Consider the following 23,415-nt stretch of genomic DNA (forward strand, 5'->3'; position numbering starts at 1 on the left):
AAAAAGCTCAAATCAACCCTTTTATATACAATTTATAGTGCAAGCGACTACAGTATTTACATTCTTTATTGTAAACTAAATAATTTGTCTCTTTTTAACTGAACATAAAACGTGAAGAAAATATTGTAGCCTTTTTGTAACTTTTAAATTATATTTTTAATACAATTATTGCTCTGATGTAAAGACGATATTTATCATTCGTCGACCATTTTTCATAACTTAAGGCCCAAGCTACCTCAAAAACTAACTAAAAAATCCTTAGCGTATCTGTATTGTAAATATAGGCAATAGTACCATTTCTTATATCGAAATTTTTTTTGTATTATGTCAAAACTACTTTAAAATGCGTTATAATATAGGAAGAATTCTTAAGTTTGCTGTTTTGTACTAGATTTATGTATTTTATCTAAATTTTAGATATTATAAAGCTCAACAAAGCAAAATGGTTTTAAATGAACGTATATGTTTTTTATTGGGGTCGTTTTTGGTACATGACCGTTTGGAACCCGCTTTGAAATTTAGAAGGACCCCCTTCCAAAAAATGGCAAAAGTGGCAAAAACAATTTTTATTTGGGTAGATGGGCTTTTTAGTGATGAAATGTATTTTTACATGGAAAACAAAGAAAAGTTTATTTTGGAAACATTTGATGCTGAATCGGCATGCGCCTTGCTCGTTTCTGTAACTAGTAAAATACTGCTATTTCCTTGAAGTACTTATAAATAATGTATAAACTGTTTCTATTATGATCTCTAATCAATGAGTAGCATACAGGCCACATTAGACAAGCAAAGGTATGGAGCCCAGTACTATGAATCATTCCATCAATGCTGCAACCCCTAGCAATTCTGAGACACAATCCCGAATGATTTATTTGATTTTGGCTCATTTCTCAAAGAGATATTCGATCTAGACATAAACAAAGACGAACACTATAGGCATCTTTTACACTTCCTCGAGGATTTCCAAATTTCAAAAAATCACCGGATAAATTGTCTTTTTTCATATTAAAAATAAATCGTTGAGTCCCTTTAATTAAATTTATGTTTTATTCTCTTTTTTTGAATTTTCAAAGCGGGTTCCAACGGCCATTTACCCATTTTTTGTGTAAATACTAATTGTTATATCATGTGAATTAAATTAATATTCAATCGTTAATTTTTTATGGTAAAATAAAAGCTATTTTCATTCAAATATAGTTATAGTGCTAAGCTGCAGATGTAATTAAAATTTCGACTTAGGATGATTAAAATTTGTTAAAGGTAATGTGCACAAATTTCTGTCTCTCAATATTATAAAAAAATACGTATATTGATTTTAAAACGTCTGTATTAAGAACCGATAGAATTATAATGCACTAAAAAGGTGTATATTCTAAATTTAAAATTTAAAAATTTTTTCACTAAATTTTATTTATGATTTAATTAGAATCTGATGAAAAGATTGATTTAATCACGTTTTCCCCTAAATTATTTTGTTCTTTAATTTGATGTTTTAAAAAAATACAAAAAATGTTTATTATTTTGATAAATTGTAACTCTCTTATTTTATTATATGATTTCTTGTCATTAATAGGTATTGATTAGAACATATTTAGAGCATATTTTTAATTCAAAAGCAGAACCAAGCAATACGAATTTATAAGCCCTCCAGTTTAAGTCGTTTATGAAAACCAATAAGCATTACCGATAGTAATCGATTTTGAGAATTTAATTTTTATAGGATCGTTTTTAGATGTTCCAAATAAATAGTACTTATTTTATTAATGAATAGTTTTTTTATACCATCCCCTTAATGAGTAGAAAAATTATTGTTGTTGTAGGATTGTTAACATTAAGTTCTGCGGCAATCATACTTTTATTATCATGCTCTCAAAAGATCGGCGTTGCTGTCATAACTGACCAGTATATTGGGAAACTGAATATCGACGATGCAGTGAAAGAATTAGCAGCTAGATTTCCCGGACACACTCAAGAGCAATATAAACTTACATTAATAGCGCTAAGAATATATTCTGACGTAAGAACTAGCTGGCTACGTGATGACGAGGCAAACACAAATTTCTGTATGGATAAAAATGTAGTTGATAATTTTTTGTCTTCGCTGGGCAAAGATATTTTTTTGAAAGAAAATGGAATAAAAGAATGTTTTAGTAGCAGTAGAGATGTTCGTTTCGAATGTATCAATCGATTATTTTATTTATTATTTCAAAACGACGATATTCACAAACTAGTTGGTTCAATGTGGAAATATCATAAAGAACCATTTGCATCATTGAAAAGATTTGTAGAAAAAAAATGGGACGAAGATTTTATATTAAGACTTCACGAATATAAAATAAAACATGTGTGTAAAGGAAAAGAACGAGATGTGGGAGTCGATGATTACGTTTGGGGAGTTTTATTTGCGTTTTTAAGCTTACTTAATGTTAAAAATACTGCAAAGTTTTTTAATTTTGAAAGTTAAATACTTTAAGTAAAAGTTTTATTTAATATTATGTGTTTGTGTTTGAAAGAGTATTTTATCAAATTTTATATTGTTTTATAAATGCATTTTCAATTTTTTGTTATTATTAGCTTTTTGCTTCTAAACACTTATTTTAATAATGTTGATTTTAAATACTTTCGCACTAATATGTATTTATTACAATATATTTTATATATTTCGTAAAGTTTTCTACGCAAATTATTTGTAAAAATACATATATTTCATTCTCATACAGTTTCACTAATCTAAAAAAACATCGTGGTATGCACATAACGTCTCTAGTTTTATTTGTAAACCAATTCATCTCATCCTTATCAAATTCAATTATTTTTAGGGTATTATGACAATTTATTTATTGGTTTTTATTGTACGACGAATAGCTTTTGCCTATTTAAATTCAAAGTTTCAATATAAAACAAAGCGTGACAGTTCAGCTTGACTCTTATGTAAACTTTGTATTTTCCTAATATTTAACTTAAAATATTTCCAGGAGTTTTAGATTCTAAATAAACTTTTGAGACATTTTTATAATTAATAACAATTTATTAATTAAGCTTTTTAAAATATTTTCAAAAACTTATTGATAACAATCAAAATTTTTTATGGATTTTTGAAGTATTTAATACATTCCTATGATCATATATCATCATCTAATATAAAAAGAAAAATATTAAAGTTAGAGTGGGGGTGTTGACAACTTTATTGTGTTGGCATGACAATCAGCTTAGAAAGGATCGTCTTATAATATCTTTGTGATATTTTACGCTAAGATGATTTATTATTATTGACTTAACGTTAAATTTATTATACATAAATAGTTATTCAAAGATTCTTATTATTTTTTTTCATTTTTGAACAAACAAAACATGTTTTAAAAATTTTCACGTATAGACGTTTTACTGTATATTGATTGCATATTAGTATCTTAATCGTTCTTTAACCCTTTCAAAAAAAATTTAAAATTCTTGAATACACATAAAGCAAAAAATATACTTCAACCACTTTACTTTACAATCGTAAATTATAATAATTTTTCTTATTTTATACTGTAAATCTAATTGCGCATTATTCCGTAAGGAATAATCGCTTTTTCCTGCGTATTCTTCAGAATGATCTCAAGAATAACTTTCGATTATTTTTTTTTAATATACTCTATCTTGTAGCAAATATACAATTAGTAATGTCAAGTGAAAAATCTCACGTGGACCTAAGATTACCCCGGAGACTAGAAAATACTATTATAAGTATTCTCCTTCTTTTGCCAATTATGTTTATGGAGGAAAAATGTGTAATATTTTTACGCCTTTAAACATATAATAAATTCATCAAGAGAGGCATGAAGATGAATAGAAATAATAAATGTTTTAAGTACAAACCGTCTTCTCGGACTGAGGGAGAACCATCAGTCCACAAGTAATGTTGTTCTTTAATGTAATATCAATAAATCAAGGCTATATATCGAATTAATATCGCTTATTAATTTTCCTATTTTGGCATTTACTTTTTTGTTGAAACCACCAATTGTTTGATGCTACTAACAAATTTATATTAATCATTGTATTATATCAATGCCATTTTCATTATAAAATTACTTTCATCTAGAAATACAATAATCCTGTGAATGAACTAATTCAAATCTAGAATTTGAAACAATATAACCCGATTTTTAATGTCATATAAATCGATAATCGGAAGTTAAAGGTAAATACTGACAATTATAGAACAATTAAGATAGTTGTTCATAACTTATAAAGCCTAAAATTTAGACTTAAATAAACACGTATAAATAATTGAGACAGAATAATTAAAAAGTATTAAATACATGAAAAATATAAAAATTTTAATTTTACGAATAGCTTTTTGTTATTTGACACTCTCATGTATAGTCTAGATATTAAAAATACTACTTCCAAATTTATAATTCGATAAGAGTTTTCGTCTTGTTTTCGAGGTATTTTTTGTGTTGTTTTAAACGTTATTTATTGTTACTGTTCTTTAAATTCTCGATAACTGCTCTTTTTATATGTAATCGTGATATTTTTGCGAAATGGTGCCATTTTTATTCTCATTTTTAATCTCATAAAAAAAAAATTTAAATATTAATTATAGAGGTAATTTGCATTAATAAAGTTATTGGGATTATATACTTTATCGTATCTATACTAAAACTTAAAATTCTCAGTAAATTTTAACTTTCATTTAAGAATAAAATAAACATTTAAAAAAATATGTAAACATCATATCATCAATGTTTAATAAAATTGTGCGATGTGTGCGTCTAATGTTTTATTATCTTGTTTTACTATTTACCACATTCAATACAGTACATAAAGTCTTAATTATATTGTTTTTTATCCGTATAATGATTTTTAAAATTCATATACTATGGTGTGTGTCTCTAATTATTCTATATGATATTTCAGTCTTTATTATGCCTATTTTTTAAATATATTATAGAGAATACATTTTGTATCTATGTTATAATAATACAACTAAGATGCCTTAATTTCTTATATATAATGTTAAAATTGCCTATATTAATGACAAAAATGTTTTCTTATGGTCCTTTTTATTTTTACAAATATCTCTTATTAAAATCACTTTATTATACACTTTGCCCCCGTAATTCTTAAAATTCCTTTATGTTCTACTAGTCATCAAATTTTCTGATTGGTTTCTGCGATTTTTCTTTTTGGTCGGCATTGGCAGCATATAATGTTTAAATAATGAGAGAAATAAAGTCTTTGTTTTACATTTACAAAAATATTATGCACTATCACCATGCCTATTATGTATGTTATATAGTTAAGAAATCCTACAATATAAATGAGTTAAAAAATTTTGAAAGTGATTATAATAGACAATTATACTAATATTTTAATACAATCAGTGGAATAACGACCGTTTCAATTCTATTTTTATTGTATTATGTTTATCTTTCAGTGAAAATAAAAAAAAATTTACAATATATTGCATAACCAACAAATTTTAACTTTTATATCTTTCATGTAATTTGTACAAATCAAGCCTTTCCGAGAACTTTTACGTAAAATTTAATCAAGTCGATTTTTAAAATTTTTGCATGTTTTAATTCAAAAAAAATGTTATTTTTTATTTACCTGTTTTTACTTTCGTACTAAAACGCTGGTTGCCCATCTTTCTGGACTATATAAATGTTTTTCAAAGTCAAATTTAGATATTTAACTGCATCTTTGAAGATTAGACGGTTAGAAGTTTTTAACAACTACTTTTTGATGTATTCGTTTGAATATTTTGATAAAACAAAGTACACTAATATTCTAAATTGCATAGTTTTGAAATAATAACTGAACTCAAATTGTTGTTGCGTACAATTACAAGATGTAATATATCAATGAAAAAAGATTAATTTTATAATAGCAAGAACTTTGCATTCTCATTTAATAAAGTTAAAAAATTTATTTAAATTAAAGATTTGTCGAGATAATCAATTCATCTTTTAAATTTTTTTTAATATTTATAAATTTAGATTAAATTTTATATATACGTATTTTCTACCTTAAATTTTTATAAGACAACAAAATCTAAAAAATTTACACTGTTTATTTCAAAACTCTCAAATATTGCTATATTTTTTTTGATGTTGAAGTTTAAAAATAATTTAAACACATTTGTCTTTTTTAAAACCATTATTTTTCATAATATTTTGAAGTATATTACATTATAACTTTACAAAAATGCTCATGTAATTTTTTTACATATACTTTATTCACTATTATTTTGTAAAGTATTATAATACGCTATAGTACTATGTAACAATGATTCTCCTCTACTAGTATACTTTTTAAACACATAAGAATTAACTCTACTCATAATTTCCTCTCTATTTACACTTTCACTTATTTTTTTAAATTCTTCACAACTTGATTTTTCATATCCAACAAGTGACAATAAAGGTTTATCACTCAGATTTGTAAAATACTTTTTGGCGAATTCAATTCCTTCTTGTACTTTGTCATTAGATATGAAGTCTATAAACGACAACTTAGCCAATTTAACAAATAGCTCGTCTTCACATGACAGAAAATCTTTCATGTATAGGAAGGCGTTATGGGACTCGTTGTTTTTTATAAAAAATATTAAGTTCCGCCTTGTTGACATGTCGTTTAATACCTCTTTATCTTCTTTGTTGTTAAGAAGAGTAAAAGTGGTTTCTGAACAAGAGAAATGAAGATGATCTTGGATGATCTTTTTTAAGACTAGTTTGATTTCTTTGTGTTTTTCCATTTGAGCGAAGGGCAGTTGAAAGATAAAAAAATATATGAAAAAATTATAAAAAAATTATTTTTGTTAATTTTATCAATTAAGGTAATTTATAAAAAAAAATATTTGTTTTGTTTTTTTATAGAATATGATCTGTAATGTAAATATATTCGATAAGATATATTAAAACATTATTGATTTACAGTAATACATTTTTTATACTAGTAATAATTATTAACATTCATTTTATAAAATATTATTTACAAATTATTATTAATTATTGTTTATTAAATTACTTTTGATAAATATGTAAATAAACTTCCCCACACTACTTCACAAGCACTCATGTCTTTATTTATATCGTTTATAGTTACCGCCAGCATAGTTTTGTTTATAGTTTCTATAACATCTTTATATTTTTCTTCGACTTTCTTTTTTAATAGTGCAAATGGTTCCCAAGTATATTCTTTGAAATCATTAGGAAGGTTTATTCTCTCAGAAGGCGTTATTAGTAAATTTAAATATTCCTTAACAAACTTATATGATTCATCTTTACTTTCAAGACATTCTTCAATTCCATTCTTCCTTGAAAATACAAAATTATTCAGCGACAACATAAAATTATCAATTATTATCTTTTTTATTGGTAATTCGTTTTCTATCATTTTACTTCTCACGTTAGAATATATTCCAAGTGCTATTAATATGCTTTTGTATTGATCTCTGGTGTATCCTTTTCCCCGTGATTGTAAAGCATCAATTGCACTGTCAATATTGAGTTTATTGATGTGTTGATCAGTTATTGTTATTGTATTGGTAGACATAAAATAGTGCCAGTATAGAAAAAACATCAGTGACATGCTGAATGTGCAGACAAATATTAATAACTTGTTTTTATTGTTCATATTGGGGTATAATATAATAACTAATTTAAATGAAAAATTAAAATTAAAAAAATGATCAAATAAAACAAAGATGATAAATATTTTGTGTATAAAATTATTTAATTTTGTAAAAATAAATTAAGTCAAACTTTTAATGAACAAAATGGTAACGGTGGGGATCGAACCCACGCTATCAATTGATAAATGGATCTTAAGTCCACCGCCTTAACCACTCGGCCACGTTACCTTGTATGTAAGGTATATTTGGAATATGATGGGCTATATAAATGTTGAATTAATCTTTTTGAACTTACACATCAATAAATTTGCTTATATAGTCAATTTGATTCAAAGATGTTGCAATATGGGGATTGTATTTCGGTTATATATAGCCATTTTCTAGAAAAATTATTATAGGATAAAATAGTCCATATCAAAAGCAATAAATCCACAAAGACCAGAAAACAAAGTAATTCTATTTTTATTTGAAGATTTGCATTTTAATGAAAATTGATTATATGGTAACAAAGTGCATCATATTGGTGATTTTCTAGATTTATTATTCATCTGGTACACTTTATTAAGAGACTTGTTGTTTGTATAAATAAACATGTAATACAAAAGTCAACATAGTCCTTTTTGGTGTCTCAGAGTTATGATTTTTATAACTGTGCATTTTGTGCAGCTTATTCCCAACTCAAAAGCATTTTATTTTTTAATATTAGAAGAACGTACATGAATATATAAGTCAATAATATGATGTTTTGTGTCTTAATCTATTAAATATGTCTATACGTCTGGTCATTTTTTTCTTCTTTCTGGTATGATATTGTACGCAAAGGTCTTTATTCATAAAGCCTAAAAGATATTTAGGTAATGAAGACAGAGATGTTTAAGTTATTTTTAATGATTTCTTTATGGATTAATATTGCATTTTGATTTCCCTGTAATAAATTTCTATTATTAATTCATATAAAATCTTATACATCACATGATATATTTATCAGATAAATAAATCAAATTTATTATTTAGTTTTTTACATATTAAATATATATGTTTATATATTTTTTATATATAGTGTCATTATTAGTAAAAAATATTTTGTAATAAAATTTTTTTTTATTATATTGAGCTTTCATTCCCGTTTAAATTTTTTATCAACTCACTTATTATTTCTTCATTATCTCTAAGACAGTCTAAAAATTCTATAGTTTCCTTATTAAAAAGTACTAAATCATTTATAAGCCTGTCACTTTGACTTTTAAATAAGTCAAGTTCTCTATTAAATTCGCGTATGCTATAACTAATACATTCTTCTGTTTCTAATGCATTATCTATGTCTTCTAATGTGATGCCAATATCTTCCGGTGTCTTATTCTTTAAGTTTACTGGTTCTTTCTTAAGTTTAGATGGTCCTGGTTGTTCCTCATCTTTTTTTGTCTTTTTAAGTTCTATGTTTTTTTTTTGATCGTCTTATTTTTTTATCTATCTTTTTTATTTTAGTTATGAGATTAGAACTTAGAACATGTAGGGATTCACAATGTTGGTCTACGTTTATGCTTATTATTGTTGCTATAAAATATATTATGTTCATTGGGGATATAAAAATAATTTTCATATATATATGATTAAAAAAAAATTTTACAAATTAATAATAAATATGCATACACTTAGTTTTTTAAAAATTTATTGCAACTAATTTACATATGACATTTGTACTACATAAATATGTCTTTTAAAACCACATGTTTATTTGATCAAAAAATCAATATAAATGACATTTACATTAATTAAAATACGACATATTTCCAATAAACCTATTATGCAATATAGAATCTATTGCAATGAAAATTTAATCTCAAAGCAGCCTAGTCATCGTATGTATAAAATTTTGAAATATAAACTTTGGATTAAGTTCATGCATGAGTTAGTATGGAATTCGGATGCCATTCACCTTTATGAAAAAATTGTATAAACAAACAAACAAATTGTTTTTCACAAAAATAAAAAAATATTTTGCATAATGCTAGAGAAAAAAACTGCAAAACAAGTTTTACTTGTTGTGAAGTCATTAGAACATTGATTGATTTGCAGTAAGACGTACTATTAGCTTATATTAGTTGTGCCACAACTTGATTTCTCTCGAATTCCCTTTCTATACTGTTTTCTTCTCCCTCACAATAAAAATGCATAAATTAACTGCCATCACACGATATTCAATCTCTCCTTACGATTTATAAAATTCTTGTTCAACATTCAGACTTGGCATATAATATAGATGAGGTTATATTCAGCCTTATATTATATGCATATTTTTATGCACTCCCCTTAGAAAATAGAGATTACTTTTTACATTCACCTTAAAAAATGTAAAATGTTTTTCAACTTCGCCCATTAAATTTAAATCATATTCTCAATATGAAATTCAAATATCATTCGCTCTACAGAATATGAATTATTCCACCAGATAATCAGATATTTTACTTGATGTCTTCAAATAGAATCTACAAATACTTTTTCTTATAGTCTATACATACCCCATGCCTCTTTTTTTACTTAAATGTATTATCTCCCCTCTAGAAATTTACTGTATGTTCTCTCATACTTATAGTTTTGCAATCTACATTCGTCTCTTTTTTTTACCCCATGGTTCTTCCCAAAATTGAAGTTAATCAATACGTTGTTTTCAAAAACAATGAAGAATGGCAAGAAGGCCGTATTCTCGACTACACAAATACAAAACAAAAACTCATTTACAAAATCCTTTCTTTCAAGTACTACACTGAGGTCGAGTTACATGACCATGTACTGGTCTCCTCGTCTGAGAATATTAAGAAGATTAGTAAATACAATTTAGAATCAGAAATATTAAACAATACTGTTATTAAAGATATAATACAGTATGATAGTGTACAGAAGAGTAAGGGGTTAAGGTATAGTAGTAAGGAGTATCCTTTGAGTAAGATAATAGTTAAGTTTAGTAGACATTTGGTTGATAATAAGATACACCTTAGTGGTGATGAGATAAATATGAGTATAGAAGGGATTTATGATATTATAAGAGAGATGGAATATAATGTCTCGAATAAAAATATCTCTAATAAAGATAATGTTTTTAATAAAGATAATGTCTCTAATAAAGATATTGTCTATAGTAAAGATAATGTCCCCTATAAAAATCTAGATATATATAATAAAGATGTAGATAGCAATTTGGTAAATAATATTAATAAAAGCACTTTTAGACAGAATATTGATCCTAATATCGACGAAGAAGGTTTCATTTTAGGACTTAAAGTCTGTTACCTCACTATGAAATATTTCCTTAAACATGAGACATCTCTAGATGTCAAGAACACTGTCTACTCATTCTGCTTATATTTCTTAGACTATTTAATAATAAACTCAGAAATTTATTATACCAAGACAGAATATATTTAGATCTGAAACATTTTATAATAAACATTTCCATTTATTTGAAACATGTTTTCTTTTCTTAATTTCCTGGGTCTTGTAAAGACCAGAAGATATGTTTATATTAGAAGTATTTTATTGAGACTACCTGTCTTAATATATTGCGAAATGTGTAGTGCACTAAGTCGGCCTATATTTATAGTAGACTCGTATGATATGGAGATCTGTACATTGGAGATAAACTTTTATACTAGTAGAGAGTTTTTAGGATGTTATGAGTGTAGGAATAAGATTGATATAAAGAGGTTTATATGTGAGAAGTGTGATAAGACAAGAGATGGGAGTAAATATTGTAGAGGATGTGGGAGACAAGAGAAATATTATAAGTGTACTAGAATAACATAACAATTCAATGTTTAATAAAGTTTTATATATGTTTCTAAGATTTTATATGTATTATAAAACACATATAAAATTAATTAGAAAGATTAAATTAGAATGATTTAAATTAGTAAAGATTTGAATTAGTAAAGATTTAAATTAGAAAGATTTAAATTAGAAAAGATTTAAATTAGAAAAGATTTAAATTAGTAAAGATTTAATTAGTAAAGATTTAAATTAGAAATATTTAAATTAGTAAAGATTTAATGTATAATAAAGATTTAATATGATATATTTTTTCAATATTTATATTTTCATGGTGTACCACAGATCATACAGTAGTCCCCTTCAAAAGGTCGAGACACATGACATTCACTACACTCTTTCTGAATCCTACCTATCTTATTCTTACACCCTTGACAGGCCACATAAGGGTACCCCCTTATACAAGGAATAAGAGGTATAAAACACACCCGGAAAATGTACTCATTTTTCCTGTACACAGGTCTGGTGACCTGTGAGCAGTACGGGCAGAATATTTTATCAGGGAGAATAGTATAACCAAAAGGCCTCTGTACGAATCTACTCTTAGATTTGTAGTCTACAAATAAGCAACAAGGATCACACATGTGTAAAAATGATATTTTGTGTTATTTATAGAGTACTCCTTAAAATTAATCAAGGTGATATATCAAATTTAATTAAATTTGAGGCGTATATGTACTGATTTTATAAAGAAAAAGTTCAAATACATATTTGTAAGATTTCTATATGTGCGCCTTTCATTTGAATAAATATTTTGGAATTTACAGAAATATGCCTTTCTTTGATTCTATACTAGAAGTAATATTTCATTTAAGATGTGACCAGACTCCTTCTATTAAAATATAAGGCAGTAGGTTCTTAAGTTTTAAATGAATCATGTAGGACTTACACCTTTTTTACACATCTTGTAACAGTAGTAATATCGTACTATCAAGTATTTAAGATTCTAAGTCCTTGGTTTAGCTTTAAATAGTGTATACTAAACTAGTACAGTTTCTATAGTACGACATGTTTATTACTATGATATTAAATATTTTCACTTCCTTTAGTATTATGCAATTAGACACTAATAGCTGAAGTACATGAAATAATTATACTTAGATGCCTAAGTAATTTAAACTTCCGATTTTGTCCTCCTTTGGAATTTAAACATGTACCAATTAATATTCTAGTTGATCAATTACTGTAATCTTGTATGTTCTTCCAATAGCCAACATATTGCCCCATGTGGGCCTTATAGAAATTTTTAAAAATATTGCTTCGTGTGTGTCCTTATAGTTTTAAAATATTGCTCTATATAAGTCTTATAGTAATTTTTCAATATAATGCCCCATGTGGGCCTAATTAATATTGCTCTATATAAGTCTTATAGTTTTTACATGTTCTGCCCATGGGGTCTCAAATATTTTTTTTAACTCAATTCTATAAATCCAAATATATTTCAGACTGTTTTATCATTACAGTCGATATTATAAATTTCGATTTTATTCCGCCTTGGGCCCGTATAAAAATCATTAAAAGACAAGTTCCCTCTCAATCCTTGTCTCAAATTAAATTTATATATTTTAAAATACATGCTAGATTTATATGTTATATTCCGTGTTTTTTACGCTATTACAGTGCATTTATAAATAGTGCATTTATAATACTCAAATATAATTTTTCATATATATCATATATATAATATAATATAATATATATTTTATTCCGTTTATTTTATATTTAGACTCCTCGCTTCTCCTCCTACTTTAGTCCCGCAGTTGGGACAATATTCCCCGTCAAAGGGTCTTGACACATGACATGCCCTACAGGGCTCCCCTCTGATCATGGGGATTTTAATGTAGCAATTATCACATGCTAAATATGCCTCACTACTCCAGCATGTACACAGGGGAATGAAGCAGAGTTGGAATTTGTAGTCGTCCTTCTTGTATTTGGCCTTAGTGACCATTGAGCAGTGGGGACAGAGGATCTTGTCTGGGAGATCAGGGAAGCCCGTAGGCTGAGAGATAGATTTAGTAGAGGGAGACCAGCCCACGATGAGACAGCAGGGATCGCACATACCAGGGGGGACTGGGAAGTATTTAACATTTTAAAGGGGGAACAGTGCAATAAAAGGGGAAATTAAATTAAAATAGATTTGTATTATATTATATTTGATATATTAAATTTGTTTATTTATACTTATATATTATATCTTATATTACATATTATATATTACATATCTCATATATTATATCTCATATCTTCATCATATTACTACTTATATGTACTGATTAGATATGTTATCTCTTTATTTTGTGCTCCTACATACGCTCCCTCTTTATATCTCACCATACAGTTCACTGGCCCAGTCTTAAATGACCCCACACAGAAGACACTGTCCTCACAGTAGTCCCAGTATCTCAGGGTACCATTTTTAGAGCCAGTGACGAATGAGTCCGAGAGGGCGACCCCGCACTTTATCCACGAGGAGTGGGCATTAGGGACAGTCTTGACTATTTCCCCTTCTCTCCATCTCTTTAGGGAGCAGTCCCTACTGAGACTAAGGAGATCTCCTTTATATTTTATGAGACTATGTACGACATCAAAATGTGGGGGATTTAACAAATAAGCACTACTAACATTAGTACAAGTATTAGTATTATTAGTACTACTTGTATTACCATAAATATTACTACTCTTTACATAACTCTGATTACATTGATTATTATTATTACTACTATAATTCTGTTTACATTGATTATTATTTGTAGTGTCTATCATCTTGATGGTGTGATCCCTACTACATGTATATATTTTATTATTCTGCTCTTCTATACAGAATATTGTCCCACTGTGTATCTTCTCACTCTTAATACTCATATTCCTTATATCTAATACACTCAGACTCCCATCTTCATGTCCAGTGTAAATTAAGTGGCCTCTCTTCATTATACAACTTATCTCATTCCTGTAAGCGTACAGGGGCATGCCTTTAGTCCTGAAATCCACTGTCTTGAGGATCATCCTCGTGGAGTACAAAATGGACTCGTCACTGCAGAGGCACTTGATCCCCGCGTCTGAGCACAGGGTGGAGATCTCCCCTGAGGGACTCCGGACTCTGAGGAGATTATCATAGGAGGAGAAGATAAGATGATCATTGTAAATTATCATAGAGTGGGGAATATACCCGAGGATCTTGTCTTTTACAACTGTGTCCATGAGGACTCTCTCTTTCCTGGGGGTCCAAAGGGAAGATTTCTTCTTTGGGGGACTTATATCAAAAGTGACGTGTTTTATTCTTTTCCATGATAATTTATTTTCTATTGTATTTATATCTGTATTTATATCTTTGTTTGTATTTATTTTATTATAGTCTGTGTTTTTGTCTGTATTTATTTTATTTTCGTCTGTATAAATATAAATCTTATTTTCGTCATTCACCTTATCCCCATTTGTCGTATCTCCATCCCCATTCACCTTATCCCCATTCATCTTATCTCCGTCCCCATTCATCTTGTCCATATTTATCTTATCTCCGTCCCTTTTTATCTTGTCTTGATTTTTTTGGAGTCTCTCATTCTCATTTATTAAGTTCTGTACAAATGGGTGCTTAATTATCATCTGCGCTATATCTTCACTTTTTCCTTCTTCTTTCTTCCTCTCTATCTCATTCTTCATTCTTCTATTCTCTTTTATTAATTCTTCTACATCTTCACTCTTAATCTTCTTCATTCTCTCTCTTAATATCTGATTCTCAGTACTAAGTCTCTGTATCTCTTTCTTTAATTTAATTATTTCATATTTACTTGTATCTACTTCTATATTCTTCTTAATATTCATTTCTATACTAGAAGCTCTACTAGCATATTTTAATGTATTATTAGTCTCATTTATATCTTTAGATATTGAACTTATACAAGCTATCATTAAGATATGTGTATTTAGACAAGATTGTAATATACGAGTAAGTTTACTGTCTCTATAAGGAATATGAGATCTTTTTAAATATAAACTTGAGATGACATTACCAAGGGCTAAGAGACCAGAATTAATAGAAATTGATTCTTTGGCTCTTACACCTGTACAAAGAGTCCTTTTAAGTCTCTCTGAACCCGCCAAATCTACGAATGATATTTTACTATACGAAATCATATTAGTAACGACATTTGGTGAGTTCTTATTATTAGTAACGACGATCTTACTATTAGAGATCTCATTTGATGAGTTCTTATTAAAGTTAAAATTCGTTAATGTAAAAATGGCATGAGATCTTGATGATTGAGAATTCATATTTGTGGATTTTGTTGTTCTTTCTTGACATCCTTGTCTTAAAAGATTTGTAACTTCTTCTAAATTATAAACTTCTTTCTCAGTGACTCCTGCTATTATAACATCCCCTTTTGATTCTCTAAGAGACAGAGGAATCTTATGAGAAGAAAGTAAATCAATGACTTCTTCATTATAAATTTCTATAAATGAACAAGATATTTTACAATCTTTATTAAATAAATATTCCAAAGATCTAGGAACAATCCCTTTACTACATGAATCTATTAAGTCTAGATTGTTTAAAGTGTCATCTTCTATACCCATGGTGTATGTCTTACCAGATCCAGTTTGTCCATATGCTAATATTGTACAATTTTCACCTTTAAGAAATTTCTCAAGTAAAGGCACTACACTCCCTTCAAATATCTGCTTCTGAGTAGTAGTAATGTGGACTTTATTGAAGAAATACTTTTTAGTACCAACTTGGAGAGAATTAGAATTTACTTCTAGAGATGATTCGAGACTTGGTTTTATGCGGATTTCAACATTTATATTTTTATTCTGCATAAATAAAGGGCAAAAAAATGAAGAGTAAAGATGAATTTAATTATAAATAGGTTTAGACGATTAAGGAATGAATATGAGTAGATAAGTTTTAGACAGAGCCCAATGGATCAAATCACAAAAAACATAATAATATTCTATGTTGTAGTTAGAACAACTCAGATGATGAAAATGTCCACGATAATCATTAAATTAAAAAACTCTGCCATGACTAGTGTAGAAAAGGCAAGCATCATATGGGGGATTTATTAAATATAAAGTACTTGAAGATACTTAAAGGTGCTGGGTAGTTATAGGCCTATGGTATGGAATCCTATTTAAGGGAAGAGAAGTGGGAGAATAAAATGATTTATTCTCTGCAGGATTCTGTAACACAGTGGCCAATAAAAAAGCCAGGCAGTTTAAGATGCCATGTGTGTGATACAGATGATTGTAGGGAATTTTAAAGATTCACGACAAGATGCCTCTCTTCTGGGGCTAAATATATCCCGTGTGTAGATCTTTCTGGACATAGATCTAAACTAGACTCGATTTGAGGTATAGATGGAATTTTATTCTAGTGGTGTCAAGTTGTAATGAACACGGCGGGGACTCTTATTGACTAACTTAATATAAAATGAGTATCAGTGAGTAAGAATCTCACAGTACCAGTTACATCTAGATACATCTTACTTACAAAATACATGTAACATTTATGATTATCATTTGTTGCTCTCGTTTCATGTTTTGTGTTTTATTGTCCTCTCATTTTTCTTGTCATGATGCTCTTCGCTCTTTTTCTTAGTGCTTTTTCTCTCTCTAAAGATTTCCTTAGTGCCTTGAAGGAGGAGGACATTAGAATGGCGAGACACTTGATAAGTCACGGGATGACAGTCACTCACCCTGAGTACCCTTTTCTAAAGACCAGTACGGGAGAATATACAGGACATGATACAGAGGAACTTAATGAAGAAGACAGACGGATGGCAAGACATTTATCCCTTGAGGGGTATACCGTCAATTAAATCTTTATTATATATAATTAAGAATATTATTATATTATTAGTTTTTATTATATTTATATAATTATGTTTATATCATTATATAGGTGTCTTATAAAGACTAAATTTTAATAATATAAAAACATATTATATAAAATTATAATATAAAAACTATTATATAACATAATAAATCATTTTATATATTAAAAAGTTCTCGTTTTTTAATTAGTAGTCTTTTTATTTATCATCATCTCTAACCACTTAAAAGACATGGCTAAGGGCCCCGTCAGTGCTTCACTACTCTCTTTCACTATACTAACCCACGCCACATTTACAGGCTGCTCTTCTTCACTCCCAGGGTGGTCAAATATCCCTGTCTTCTTTTTTATATCTTCACACCATTCTACATCATCCTCAGTCTTCCCACACAAGTCTATTTTATTCATCAATACTGCTATAGGCGCCTTCTTCTCAAACTTCCTTACTTCTTTATAAGCCACATTTACTTCACTAAATCTTTCTGGGTCACTTGTGTCTACTATGAATATAATCCCATCACAATTGTAGAAATAATTAGACCAGACTACTCTGGCCTGTTTATGTCCTCCTACATCCACTACAGTGGCTTTTAAGTTGCCGATTTCTATATCTGACTTACTTGCATGCCTAGTAGGCATGTATGTCTCATTTGTGCCCCGTTTGAGTTTTCTGACTAGAGAAGTCTTGCCTGCATTGTCTATGCCTAAAAAGACAATTGAGGCGGGTTTAGTGAAGAGTTGTCTTATGAAGTTACCAAAGATGAAGTCGTATGTCTTTGATAATTTGTCATAGAATTTTGTATAGAATTCTTTGACCTTGTCCATTGGGGCAAAACAAAAAAGAAAAACAAAACACAATATCATATATATTATAATTATAATTGTAATATGTACTTATTGTATTATATATACTTATTATATTATATATACTTTTTATATTATTTATAATTGTATTATCAAATACACAGTAATTAATATCAAGTAAAACATATTATCAATACACAGTAAATAATATTTAAAATATATCTTTTTTTTTTATTAGAAATGCTTCTTACGGTTTATATTCCTTTTATACATAAAATCCACACTATCTGCTAAACTTCTATTCAATATTTCTTTATCTATATCCACAAAATAAGTCATAAAAAACAGTGCATCACATCCTTGTAAATAATGTTCTATCTCATTCATCACTGGTATTCCTACATTATCATCTATAGTAGGATCAAATATAATCTCAATAGACCAGATCTTATTATTTCCTTGTGTAATGTAAATAGACCCGAAAAAATTAAGATGGAAATTTCTAAAAGTAAAACCAAGGCCCTGATTTGTAAGATACATTTCTACTAAGCCGTATTTTAGTAAATGATTCCTGAAGAGAGGCAAGTGAATGGGGGAAATGTAGACCATGTTCAGTCTGATGTACCCGTCCTTGTCAAAAAGATCGAGGATCTTGGAACTTGTGGGGTCGAGGAGGAGCTGGTTAATTTTGTAGAGAATGTCAGCGTCCATATTAAAAAGGGGTAGTAAAAAAAACAACTAAAATTACAAAGTAAATATGTCAAATTACATAGTATTGAAATTGAAAGAGTCTTATGCTAGTAAAATTACATAGTATTATACTAATATAAAAAATTTGACCACATTTTTAATATAATTTCTAGACGACATTTCAATTATAGTATTGTTACCAGAAGGAGAGCTGGTTATTGAAGAAGGCTTTTTATTAGAAGAAGAACTATATTTATTTGGCATGTTTATTCTATTTAAGATTTCTTAAATAGTTTTAGTTTCGGATCTGAAACAATCATGTTTCAGATCATTATGATTTGTTTCATCTTTCAGTTTTAGTCTGATTATTGGTGTGTGCAACACAGCCGGTAACACTCTCCCCTCCTTAGAACAAGGCTTCACTTCCAGGGAAGATGTTATATCCTCCAATATATCGTAGAACTTTTCATTTATAAGACTTAAGGTTTCAAAGGTTCTTCTAGATGTTCTTTTTGTATTAAGAAATGATCCTCTGTACTTTTTATTGAAAGGTCTCTTCATGTTCCTATATTTAGTTGAGACTAAGATTTCCATTTTATGCATATTAGCAAGAAGAAATCTTGGTTTTACCTCTTCGTATCTCAAAGAATGTTTACTGAGCATGTTTCTGCTCTGATTATCCGATATTTCATTTCTAGATAATGTATAGTAAGACATTATGAACTTTTTACGCGGCTTCTTAAATATATTAAATATTATTCTTTTAAGTTTTATTCTAATGTTATTCAACTCACAGTGCAGAACCATAAATAGTAACTTCCAGGTCAGTATTGGTCTCATACCTTCATCTATTTTAGACATTATTTCGGTAAGCACGATCTGCACGATCGCTACTTCCTCGCTCACCGCGCTTTTATTCACAAATAAAAATGTTTGTTTCTTCACTTCGTGCTCGTAAATTTCTTTTCTCAGAAGAGTTAAATAGTATCGTTTTCTCGGGTCGAGTTGGTGGTTCAATTTCGCTACACTTAAGTATGTAGAACATTCTTTAATCACGGGGGATTGACATACTTCTTCAATCATGGTTTCTTTTGCTTTTGTTTCTTCATTGCATAGGCGCACACCATCGTCTATTTTCGTTACGATCGAACTTAATGAGTCCTTGGTGCTCGTATAGTCGTCTCTTCCCGCGCTTTTATTTACTTGCGCATTGTTTGGGTTGTTTCCATCGTGTCCGAGTATAATCTTTTGTAAGCAAACAATATGCCTGCTGGTCGATGTACTCATCTCGGTTAATCTCAGATTTCGATACTGAAGTGAGGTCTGAGCTGTTTCTGTACTTGCTCTTTTTTTAATCCGCATATCTTCTTGTTTTGACACTCTTTTGTCTATACTCTGTGGATAGTTTCGAATGCATTGGCCTCCTTTAGCCCTTCTTAGTTTCTTTCTATTAACTAAGGTTTTATCAACAAATGAGTTAAATTCACCTGATCCCAGGCGCATTCTTACTACATCGCCATTAACGGTTCCTTCGACTGTAGTATCGTTCGTGTCTCTTGACACCGGATCTGCCTCGATTAAAAACACCTCTATTTCCTCGTGTTTATTGCAGTCCTTAAGCAAGTGCTCACCTCCGCACTTATAGCATACTACCTTTCTCAGACTCTCTTTCGTCCGTGTAGTATCTGGCCTCGAAGTCCTTGCTTCCCTTGGCCTATTCTGTTCAGGTCTCTGCCTTGAACTCTCAATAAATTTATGATTTCTCTCATAAATCTTTAGTACAACGTCCCATGACGTTGCCTCTTCCACCTTTTCTTTAAGTGACGGTGGGAAATATCTAGCCAACTCCTCCGTAATTTCAGACACGCTAACTCCTGCTTTCTTGTTAAGCTTCATTAGTTCGTATATAAAGTTTTCAATTTTCATATTTACAGGTCCAGAGTATAGTCTCTTATAAAGCATTTTAATGGGATTAATTCCCTCCCGGAATTCTTCTTTCCCATATTTTGTTAGAAATTTCTGTTTGAATTCCATATATCCTTCCACCTCGTCTTCAATTACAGCCTCATACCATAGAAGAGCTGATTCCCCTAAGTATCTCTTAATGTAATTGAGCAGTTTTATATCATTCCATTCTCCCTCGAGGTATTTAAATTGATTAATCCAGACCCATGCATTCTCGCCTTGGGTACCGTTGAATTTCACCATTGTGTTAGTAGATATCCCTAATTTTTCTAGTAGGTGGCCCAATTCGTTGGATTTCGAATAGTTGTCGCCAGTGTTACCAGAAGGAGAGCTGGTTATTGAAGAAGGCTTTTTATTAGAAGAAGAACTATATTTATTTGGCATGTTTATTCTATTTAAGATTTCTTAAATAGTTTTAGTTTCGGATCTGAAACAATCATGTTTCAGATCATTATGATTTGTTTCATCTTTCAGTTTTAGTCTGATTATTGGTGTGTGCAACACAGCCGGTAACAAGTATCAAAAAATAAATTTTTTTTTTTTTTTTTTAATTGGGTTCTTTTAAATTCTCTAAAGCTGTCTGTATTTTATCCACTAAAAACCCATTAGTACTCTCAATCTTCATTAATATCTCCTGAAAATCATATTTATTAATAATCCGTATTCTTTCTTCATACCCGTCATCTTTCCACGATAAATTAATCAAAATCCACACTAGTGACAGGTTAAAATCATGAATATTAAATAAATCTTTAAGTCTTAATAAAACATCATTGTCTTGTAACAACAAGTCTCTGAATTTTATATCATTTGCTGATATATTGACCATACAGTATAAAATGTGGATAAGTATCTTCTTATTGGTAGTGTTTATTAAGTGGATGAAGATTTTTTTGATTAAGTAATTGCTTATGTGGATCTTGTCACAGACTAGATTTCTAATTAAATTGAATAAAACTTCCATCATTTGATTATCATAATATGAATTAGCACCATTACAAACTAATGTGTTATTATCTATATTATTATTATTATTAGATGTAGTAACATTATTTGATGTGGTATTATCTATATTGATATCTATATTATTAGATATATTGTTATTTGATGTAGTATTACTTAGTAAACTATTATTAGATGACAGATTTAATGCATTATTATCTATACTGTTATTTGTGCTTTCTTCTATGTCACTTATAAATCCATTAGTATAATTTTCTGTAATATTTGTTTCATTGTGATTAAAAATATTCTCAAACCATTCATCTCCATATTCTAAAAAGTTCATTTTACTCTCTACTGTATTATCATACAAATAATTCTTATATAACCTTAATATCTCATACGGATACTCTCTACATCTCTCTACCTTCTCAAACCCTTTTAATTCAACAAAAATCTTCCTATAATTCCCAAACTCTAGTAATAAATTAGTAAAAATATTCAATATAATTTTCTTATACGACCTTGTTATCCCTTTATAAATAATTTTATAATCAATATTACTATTTTCTTCTTTTAAAAATTTTATATTATCTTCTTCAAGTAAATTTAATAATATTTCTATAATAGGAAACTTTATAATTTCACTTCTTAACATAAATACTGATCTAGTTACATTTAATAAAACTAATAACGAATTTATATCTATAAAATCATTACTAAAATTTTTAAAAATTTTTGATAAATTTATATATTTCCTGTTTTCTTCATTATTAAGTGTCAAAATGTAATCTAAAAACATGTTCTGGTTTAATAAATCTAATTGTTTGTATTTTAAAAATTTTAAACCTTTATCATTATTTTTTAAAAAAAATGCTAAAAAAATTATAAAATTTTTTTCGTAAATACAATTTACATTAAAAATTTGTAAATCTGGATTTTTTAAAAGTAAAATGTTAAAAATAATAAATTTGTCTTTGTAACTTACAAAATCTAGAGATTTTGTAAGTTCGTATGTATTAAAATCTGAATATTTGTAATTTAAAACATTTTTGATTGCTATAACACATGGACAATTTTGTTGAGAATTAGTTAATATTGAGGAATAAATATCAAATTTTTCTTGTAATTTGTATTTTGTACATATTTTTTTGTATATTTTGATGATTTTTATGTCCAAATATGTGTATGGATATTTTATATTAGAAATATAAAGTTCTAACCTATTTAAAAAATTTTTAGGGATTTTTAGAATGTAGTAAATGTCAGTAATGACAGATATATCGTGAGGAGATAAGTTTATGAAGTTTGATTTGTTGTTTTTTGATAGTATGTCTTGTAATTCTAGATCTAGATTTGATTTTGGAGAATATGGAAGATTGTTTCTGAAATTAATTAAGTCTGGACATTTTACAGTGTTGATGTTTATATGGCCGATGTAGATGTCTACATTTGATATATGAGAATTTGTAAAATTGAACATTTAGATGAAGAAAAAAATAAAAAATGATTTTATATGTTTTTTAATGTTTCAGGTTTGTAGATTATTAGATATGAGAAACCTTTTATATGAAAAAATGTTTTTTAATGTTCGGAGTTTGTAGATTATTAGATATGAGAAATATTATATATGAGAAATATATAATATGAGAAAATGATTTAATATGAGAAATTAACAAATGAAATTTCATATGAGAAAATGAAATTTATGTTTCAAATTAACAAA

The 23,415-nt window shown here is 28.2% G+C and overlaps 13 protein-coding genes and 1 non-coding gene across 14 annotated transcripts; 4 read left to right on the forward strand and 10 right to left on the reverse strand.

Annotated features, from left to right (window-relative positions):
• Positions 1-1,792: 1,792 nt before the first annotated feature.
• Positions 1,793-2,464, forward strand: VNE69_09171 (putative SP-containing protein; the record flags this gene model as incomplete). Its single annotated transcript, XM_065474692.1, has 1 exon — positions 1,793-2,464. The coding sequence occupies one exon, from the start codon at positions 1,793-1,795 to the stop codon at positions 2,462-2,464; it is 672 nt and encodes a 223-aa protein (XP_065330764.1).
• A 3,765-nt stretch (positions 2,465-6,229) lies between these two features.
• VNE69_09172 (putative glucose-induced degradation protein 8) lies at positions 6,230-6,751 on the reverse strand (the record flags this gene model as incomplete). The annotated part of the gene is made up of 1 exon (XM_065474693.1): positions 6,230-6,751. One exon carries the CDS (start codon positions 6,749-6,751, stop codon positions 6,230-6,232), a length of 522 nt encoding a protein of 173 aa, XP_065330765.1.
• A 263-nt stretch (positions 6,752-7,014) lies between these two features.
• VNE69_09173 (putative SP-containing protein) lies at positions 7,015-7,632 on the reverse strand (the record flags this gene model as incomplete). Its single annotated transcript, XM_065474694.1, has 1 exon — positions 7,015-7,632. One exon carries the CDS (start codon positions 7,630-7,632, stop codon positions 7,015-7,017), a length of 618 nt encoding a protein of 205 aa, XP_065330766.1.
• Positions 7,633-7,775: 143 nt separating this feature from the next.
• On the reverse strand, positions 7,776-7,858 carry VNE69_09903. Its single transcript has one exon. It is a non-coding gene; the product is annotated as a tRNA-Leu (tRNA).
• Positions 7,859-8,734: 876 nt separating this feature from the next.
• Positions 8,735-9,206, reverse strand: VNE69_09174 (uncharacterized protein; the record flags this gene model as incomplete). The annotated part of the gene is made up of 2 exons (XM_065474695.1): positions 8,735-9,084; positions 9,131-9,206. The coding sequence occupies 2 exons, from the start codon at positions 9,204-9,206 to the stop codon at positions 8,735-8,737; spliced, it is 426 nt and encodes a 141-aa protein (XP_065330767.1).
• A 1,052-nt stretch (positions 9,207-10,258) lies between these two features.
• VNE69_09175 (mortality factor 4/mrg-like protein) lies at positions 10,259-11,053 on the forward strand (the record flags this gene model as incomplete). Its single annotated transcript, XM_065474696.1, has 1 exon — positions 10,259-11,053. The coding sequence occupies one exon, from the start codon at positions 10,259-10,261 to the stop codon at positions 11,051-11,053; it is 795 nt and encodes a 264-aa protein (XP_065330768.1).
• A 141-nt stretch (positions 11,054-11,194) lies between these two features.
• VNE69_09176 (uncharacterized protein) lies at positions 11,195-11,431 on the forward strand (the record flags this gene model as incomplete). Its single annotated transcript, XM_065474697.1, has 1 exon — positions 11,195-11,431. The coding sequence occupies one exon, from the start codon at positions 11,195-11,197 to the stop codon at positions 11,429-11,431; it is 237 nt and encodes a 78-aa protein (XP_065330769.1).
• A 290-nt stretch (positions 11,432-11,721) lies between these two features.
• On the reverse strand, positions 11,722-12,036 carry VNE69_09177 (uncharacterized protein; the record flags this gene model as incomplete). The annotated part of the gene is made up of 1 exon (XM_065474698.1): positions 11,722-12,036. The coding sequence occupies one exon, from the start codon at positions 12,034-12,036 to the stop codon at positions 11,722-11,724; it is 315 nt and encodes a 104-aa protein (XP_065330770.1).
• A 1,127-nt stretch (positions 12,037-13,163) lies between these two features.
• On the reverse strand, positions 13,164-13,514 carry VNE69_09178 (uncharacterized protein; the record flags this gene model as incomplete). Its single annotated transcript, XM_065474699.1, has 1 exon — positions 13,164-13,514. The coding sequence occupies one exon, from the start codon at positions 13,512-13,514 to the stop codon at positions 13,164-13,166; it is 351 nt and encodes a 116-aa protein (XP_065330771.1).
• Positions 13,515-13,711: 197 nt separating this feature from the next.
• VNE69_09179 (kinesin-like protein KIF21B) lies at positions 13,712-16,273 on the reverse strand (the record flags this gene model as incomplete). The annotated part of the gene is made up of 1 exon (XM_065474700.1): positions 13,712-16,273. The coding sequence occupies one exon, from the start codon at positions 16,271-16,273 to the stop codon at positions 13,712-13,714; it is 2,562 nt and encodes an 853-aa protein (XP_065330772.1).
• Positions 16,274-17,028: 755 nt separating this feature from the next.
• On the forward strand, positions 17,029-17,274 carry VNE69_09180 (putative SP-containing protein; the record flags this gene model as incomplete). The annotated part of the gene is made up of 1 exon (XM_065474701.1): positions 17,029-17,274. One exon carries the CDS (start codon positions 17,029-17,031, stop codon positions 17,272-17,274), a length of 246 nt encoding a protein of 81 aa, XP_065330773.1.
• Positions 17,275-17,471: 197 nt separating this feature from the next.
• On the reverse strand, positions 17,472-18,113 carry VNE69_09181 (small coPII coat GTPase (SAR1); the record flags this gene model as incomplete). The annotated part of the gene is made up of 1 exon (XM_065474702.1): positions 17,472-18,113. The coding sequence occupies one exon, from the start codon at positions 18,111-18,113 to the stop codon at positions 17,472-17,474; it is 642 nt and encodes a 213-aa protein (XP_065330774.1).
• A 213-nt stretch (positions 18,114-18,326) lies between these two features.
• Positions 18,327-18,803, reverse strand: VNE69_09182 (uncharacterized protein; the record flags this gene model as incomplete). The annotated part of the gene is made up of 1 exon (XM_065474703.1): positions 18,327-18,803. One exon carries the CDS (start codon positions 18,801-18,803, stop codon positions 18,327-18,329), a length of 477 nt encoding a protein of 158 aa, XP_065330775.1.
• A 2,491-nt stretch (positions 18,804-21,294) lies between these two features.
• Positions 21,295-23,172, reverse strand: VNE69_09183 (armadillo repeat-containing protein; the record flags this gene model as incomplete). The annotated part of the gene is made up of 1 exon (XM_065474704.1): positions 21,295-23,172. One exon carries the CDS (start codon positions 23,170-23,172, stop codon positions 21,295-21,297), a length of 1,878 nt encoding a protein of 625 aa, XP_065330776.1.
• Positions 23,173-23,415: the final 243 nt, after the last annotated feature.

The sequence above is a fragment of the Vairimorpha necatrix genome, chromosome 9 (assembly GCF_036630325.1).
Source record: "Vairimorpha necatrix chromosome 9, complete sequence".
NCBI lineage: Eukaryota > Fungi > Microsporidia > Nosematidae > Vairimorpha > Vairimorpha necatrix.